General features: G+C 39.1%; 1 protein-coding gene across 1 annotated transcript in view; it reads right to left on the reverse strand.

The window, feature by feature from the left end:
- Positions 1-5,070, reverse strand: part of LOC131901619 (sulfotransferase 2A1-like) — a 44,340-nt gene extending 39,270 nt beyond the window's left edge. The window contains exons 1-3 of the mRNA XM_059252723.1: positions 4,938-5,070; positions 3,654-3,862; positions 1,867-1,993 (exon numbers count right to left, since the gene is read on the reverse strand). Coding sequence (XP_059108706.1) covers positions 1,867-1,993; positions 3,654-3,862; positions 4,938-5,070 — 469 coding nt within the window. The remainder of the gene's footprint in view (positions 1-1,866; positions 1,994-3,653; positions 3,863-4,937) is intronic.
- Between the last annotated feature and the right edge of the window lie 930 nt (positions 5,071-6,000).

Raw genomic sequence — 6,000 nt, forward strand, 5'->3', positions numbered from 1 at the left:
TTATGTGGTAGGAAGACAAGGACATTTTTTATTTTTCTGTTGCTTTGACAAAATATCATGAACAATGGAAACTAAAGAAAGCAGAAAGAGATTAAGTTTGGCTTATTACTCAAGAGGGATAAGAATAAATGATGGGAGAAAAGAGGCAATGGCAATAAGCTTCAAGCAGGGCTATAGCAGCAGAAAGCTGAGAGGTCATCTCAACTACAAGCTGGAAGCAGAGACAAGGAACTGGAAGTGACTTAAGAACTGAACCTTTGATGTGGATTTAGGGGAATGCTCCTCCACTGCTAGTGGTAGTGCAAACTTGTACAGCCACTTTGGAAATCAATATGGACATTTCTCAGAAAACCATGCTACAATCCACTGCCCCATAGAGACTAGGTAACAAGGATGGCCTAAAGAGGATGGCGATGCACAATGTCCCTGGGAAGGGAAAATAGAAGAGATCTCTTTGTTGACTTGGGATGGGAACATGATAAATTAGTTTGGGGACATGGTTGGAATGGAAGAGAAATGAAAGAAACATCTTGATGGTGGGCATTTGGGGTGCGGTAGATACCTGGAAAAAGAAACTCCCATGAATCTACAAGGATGACTCAAGCTAAGACTATTAGCAACAGTGGATAGGTAGCCTGAATTGGCCATCTCCTGTAATCAGGTTGGTAACTACCACATTGTCATTTGAGAGCCTTCATCCAGTGACTAAAAGAAGCACATAGAGAGCCCCACAGCCAAGCACTGGGCCTAGCTCAGGGAATCCTTTGAAGAGGCAGAGGAAGGATTGGATGAGCCAGGTGGGTCACGGTCACCACAAGGGTACCCACAGAAACAAATGACATGTACTCATAGGAACTCACAGACTTTGGACTGATATCTAAAGATCCTGCCTGGAACTGACCTAGGGCCTCTACGTATGTATGACAGTTATGTAGCTTGATCTGCTTGTGAGACTCCTAGTGATGGAAGCAGGGCCCATCCCTATTTCTTTGACTGACTTTTAGGAACCTATTCCTCATAGTGGGTTGCCTTGTCCAGCCTTAATACAAGTAGCAGAGTTTAGCCCTACCTGAACTTGATACACCATGCTTTGTTGACACTCATGCTGAGGCCTGCACCTTTATGAACAGAAACAGAGGAGGAGTGGATTGAGGGGTGAGGTGGAAAAGATGGTGAAGAGAGCAAATTGGAGGAAAGGAGGGAGGGGAAACTGGTCAGGATAAAGAACAAATGAATAAATTTAATTAAAAAAGACTTTAAAACTTCTCAAAGTCCACACTCAGTGATGGACCTCCTGCAAGGTTGTGCTTCATAAATCTTCTGAAACAGTGCCATCAAGTGGGAAACAAGTGTTCAAATGTCAAGGTCTATTTGAAGCATTTCTTACTCTATACCACCAATTATAATACCTACCTTAGTACTAGAAAGACCAGTTAATCCAAATGCTGCCAGGATAATGTGTTATGTGTCAAGCTGTAGCTGTGCCCTGTTATTCAGTGGTGTGTGAAAACAGGAAGACTTCACAATTAGGTTCAAAATGGTGATGAGAGGTGGAAGCAACAATTGATTGAATATAGAGAGATAAGATGGAGCCAAGTGAAGTCTACAGAATATACTAAAGACTAGGGACATAACCGAGTTAGATAAAATACATAATCTTGTGGGTGTGAGCCCCAGCATTAAATTGAGGGAACATGGTAGTAGATGCTTTTAGTACTAGAACTCTAGAACTAGATGCAGGAGGAGCAGAGCTTCAACATTGTCCCTAGCTATAAAGAATTCAAGACCAACTGGAGCTATATCTCACCTTGTCATCAAAAATATCTCTGAGCCTCCCCCAAGTCCCATATTTAATATGACACTCACCATTTCCTTTGAGGAACCATTCAAAATAAGTTGTCATTGACTCTGGACTCCTAACAAATTTTGTCTTACTCCAGAAAAAATAACCAGACACAAGAACATCTCTGGGATTTCTGATCATATAGATCATCTTAAATAGAAAAACATGTACATGAAGGTCAACATAGTAATTCCAAACCTTTTAACTGGCACAATTTATATAAAATGTCAATCAAATCTCCATGAGGTTTCTAAAAACATTAATTATTTTGGTTTGGACAAAATATCCACATAAGTGCAAACTATCTATAGTCAGAATTCTCTTTTATAATTTTATTTAGTTTACAAACATGTAACAGCAAACTTACTCAGGTCACTAATTCTGTAAAAAACAAAACAACAATAACAAAAATCCAAGACTGATTTTGTAGTTGTAAAGATCAGTGTCTTACAGTGTGAAAAAGAATCCATCCACCTTGAAAGAACCTCTTATATACTCAGAGATGAATGCTGTGCTAAATCTATCTGCAATATGAGAACCTAATTGTTTTCCATAACTTTAACTACCAAACATAACTTTCGAAACAATCATGGTGCAGAGCTCAAAGCCAGTGTGTCATTGCACAATAGTGAACACAAAGACCTACAGGCAACTCAGAAGTGCAAAGAATTGGAGAAATAGACTTTCCCTGGAAAAAAGCATAACAATTGGTTATGCAATTCGAAATGCTCAGCCCTGAAAATATACATACAAATAACATTTTACAGACTGAGCAGGTAGTATTTAAATATTGAGAAATATGTAGATACATATACAGATGTAAAAACAATTAATGAAAAAAGAGACTACAAATTTGAAAGAGAGAAAGGAGGAAAACTTGCAGGGAGGAAGGAGGAATGATGTATGTAATTATATTATAATCACAAACAATAAAAGAAACTCATAAAAAATAAATAATATTTTTAATAAAAGGAAATTTATATTTTGTGTCAATTGACTTTGTGACATTATTCTAGAATTCAACTCTTTAGGCCTCAACTTTCCCAGCTAAGTATATGTTAAATCTTGATAATGTACATGCATATAACTGAATGGTTACAAGTTCCTCATGATATTTTCAAGAGAGGAAATTTTTCTAAGTTTGTCTTTGTAGTTTAAGCATAAAATATTTTCAGGCTCCGTGGTGCAGGGACTTCAAAATAACTTTCTTACTAACAAGAAACTATGATAGTTCAGAACCTGGATATTTCTGATCCCTTCTAGAGATCCTCTATCAGTGATGTGGGGGATTCCTGTGGCTACTGATCTCAATGGACAGCTAGATACAGCAACACAGTGGGTACAGATGAGCCATGACTGCTGAACAATCTCCATGATTAGAGCACTGATGCCTGGTCAGGCTGCTACCCCTATGAGCAACAGTGTCTGGGGTGATTCACACACTGCTCATGGGATATATGTAGAATCAAGATTAGCTAATTGACTTTGATGACAGCAAAACAGTAATGTCCACTGTACACTAGAGTGTGCCCTCTGCTTGACCTGTATCTGTAGTTCCTGAATGCTCTAGTTGATATTTCACTTTCTCTCATTTATCTGCCCAGGATCACTGAGTAGTACTTGACATTCTGGTACTCTGATGTAGTCTGAGGTGGAGACACATCTGCACCACTTAGTGCATGAGAATCTCATGTTTGTACCCACAACCTACACAATTGGAGTCCATTTCTGCCAGAGCCCCAGGGCCCATCAAGGTAGATGAAGTTCAAAGAGCATTTGGTCAAAGATTTCTCAACCACTGGACACTGACCTTGGCCTTTGAACTGAAGAAAGACTTGGGGAAAAGATGGAAGGGAAGGTGGGAGCTGATGAGGCGTGGTCCTTCCTTATTGATTAATTTTTTATATCCATTTTGAGTCTCCATCCAGGGTGAGCGGTCCCAGACAGGCACAGATTGGATCCAATTGGGATCCCCCTTGGTCTGAATCAAGCAGACAATCTCAATCAGCCAGTTAGTTCCTGCAGAAGGAAAAGTAATGGTCACTCATTTCAATAGTGCTTATGAAAAAGCCTCAAGAAGAAAATTGTACACCTGTACAATTTACAGTGCAGCTGTTTCCAAGCGCACAGACCTGTAGTGTTCACAATGTCCACATGCTCTAAGTACAAAGTATATTCATCCAGCACATTGCCAATGCTTCACATGGAGAAACTGAGACTATACTCAATTAACTCCACTTGAACATTCCCTGAAGTCCTGGGCCATCATTATTCTACATTCTGGTGCTTTGAGTTCGACTTTCCCAGATACTTCACAGGGATGTAATTGTGGACTCTGTCCTTGAGTCTCGATCCTTTCTTTTAATGCAAAGCAATTGAGATGCATCCATGCTGCAGTATGTGTGTGAGTACTGCTTCTCTTTAGGTGAATAAATCCCCTTCTGTCCATTTACCACACACATTTGTATTTATGTTTACATGTTCACTTGTCCTTGGATATTTCTTTAGCTTTCTTCTCTGGGCCATTGTATGAATCTTCTTCATGCATTCCACCCACCACCCTTGGCTTTTCCATGTTCTTTCACTGTCAGTGTCAGCAACCCAAAACTTACCTATGTTTAGTGCTTCTGCCACCCAGCATACAACCCTCCCCAAAGCCCATGATGCTTCTTTTTTGGTTCCTTGAGTTTTGAGACTGTTTTCACTCCCTGGACAAGGTTCATGGTAATTCTTCTTCTCCCTGACATTGTCCTCTCCTCCACATATTCTTACATCCATTCCTTTATACCTTGGTGCTATTTTTTCTGTATATTTTTGTCATTTCTCCCTTCCACTCTCCTCCACTCAGAGACAGAACAATGCCAGAGTCTGCCTTAGAATCCACTGGCATTGTTCACATGGCTTAAATGACCCTCTGCCCACACAGACCGGGTCTTTCTCTGAGTGAAAATGCACTCACACACAGCAATCCATGCCCACAAAACATTTTAAACATCAGATATATAGAGCACTCTACTTATTGCCCAAATTCATGAGGATCAAAGCTCTATTCTCACTCATACACTTCAGGATCATCCTCACTAACAGTCCTTACCTGATTTAGGGTAAGTCAGTATGACTGTGTCTTCATCTCTCATCACAAAGTTGTCACAAGTTTCTTTAATTATCTCTTTTTCAAACCCTACAGCAGGGAAAGGTATCCCTTCAAACCAAAGGTAGTATGACATGGCAAAGAGCTCTTTGTGGGTGCTGTTAGATTACACCTTTAACCACCTTTTCAGCTTCTAGCAAATGCTGAGACATAATATTTATGTGCAGGCAAAGAAATCATTAACACCCCACAGTTCATTATAAAACTAGCTACTGAGGGGAAGAAATAATGTAACAACTAGTTAAAGGTTGTTGTGTTAAGCAATTGTGAACTCATTCAGAGATCATTCTGCAGTATTTGTGAGCCTGAGTTCACGACCCCAAACAAGAAACTCAATAACAAGTACTAGGACATAGAAATGGGGCGAATTTAAAGTGTTTTCTAATATAATTCAGCTTTCAGAATGGTTTTAAATGTGCATAAAAGTTACAGAGATCATACAAAATGTTACCACATGCAATTCTTTTTTTTTTTAAAGTAGTGGTTGTTTATGAGAAACTCAATTCCTTAGCTGTGCTTTGTGACCCCCACCCTCACTCTTCCCATCCAATGCCTCACTCTCTTCCCATATTTATAATCTCTTCTTTAGTTTTCAGTTTATGCATATGTACATGTATATTATCACATGTACATATAACCTACTGAGTCCAATTAGTTCTGTTTGTATGTGAATGTATTCCATGCTGGGCACTTGTAATTGGAAAGCCTTATGGGATTTCCCTCTTAGGATATCTTGCCAGTCAAGTTATTTTTGTAGTTCACAGATAGCACACCTGGATAAGCGGAGTGATTGTTCTTCTCCCTTGGCAGCTTTTCAATTTATGAAAGCCACTTCTATGGAAGTTTAAAATACACATATTGATTTGACTCAGCAGCTTTTACAATCAAATGTCTTTCTGCTGTTAAAAATCTGAAAGACAACACAATCCAGAGTCTCTGTGTAATATCCAATTTTATGTGGTTTATTTTTTATATTACTTTTACTGTCTCTTTAAAGACTTCATTT

Source organism: Peromyscus eremicus, unplaced genomic scaffold (assembly GCF_949786415.1).
Source record: "Peromyscus eremicus unplaced genomic scaffold, PerEre_H2_v1 PerEre#2#unplaced_143, whole genome shotgun sequence".
NCBI lineage: Eukaryota > Metazoa > Chordata > Mammalia > Rodentia > Cricetidae > Peromyscus > Peromyscus eremicus.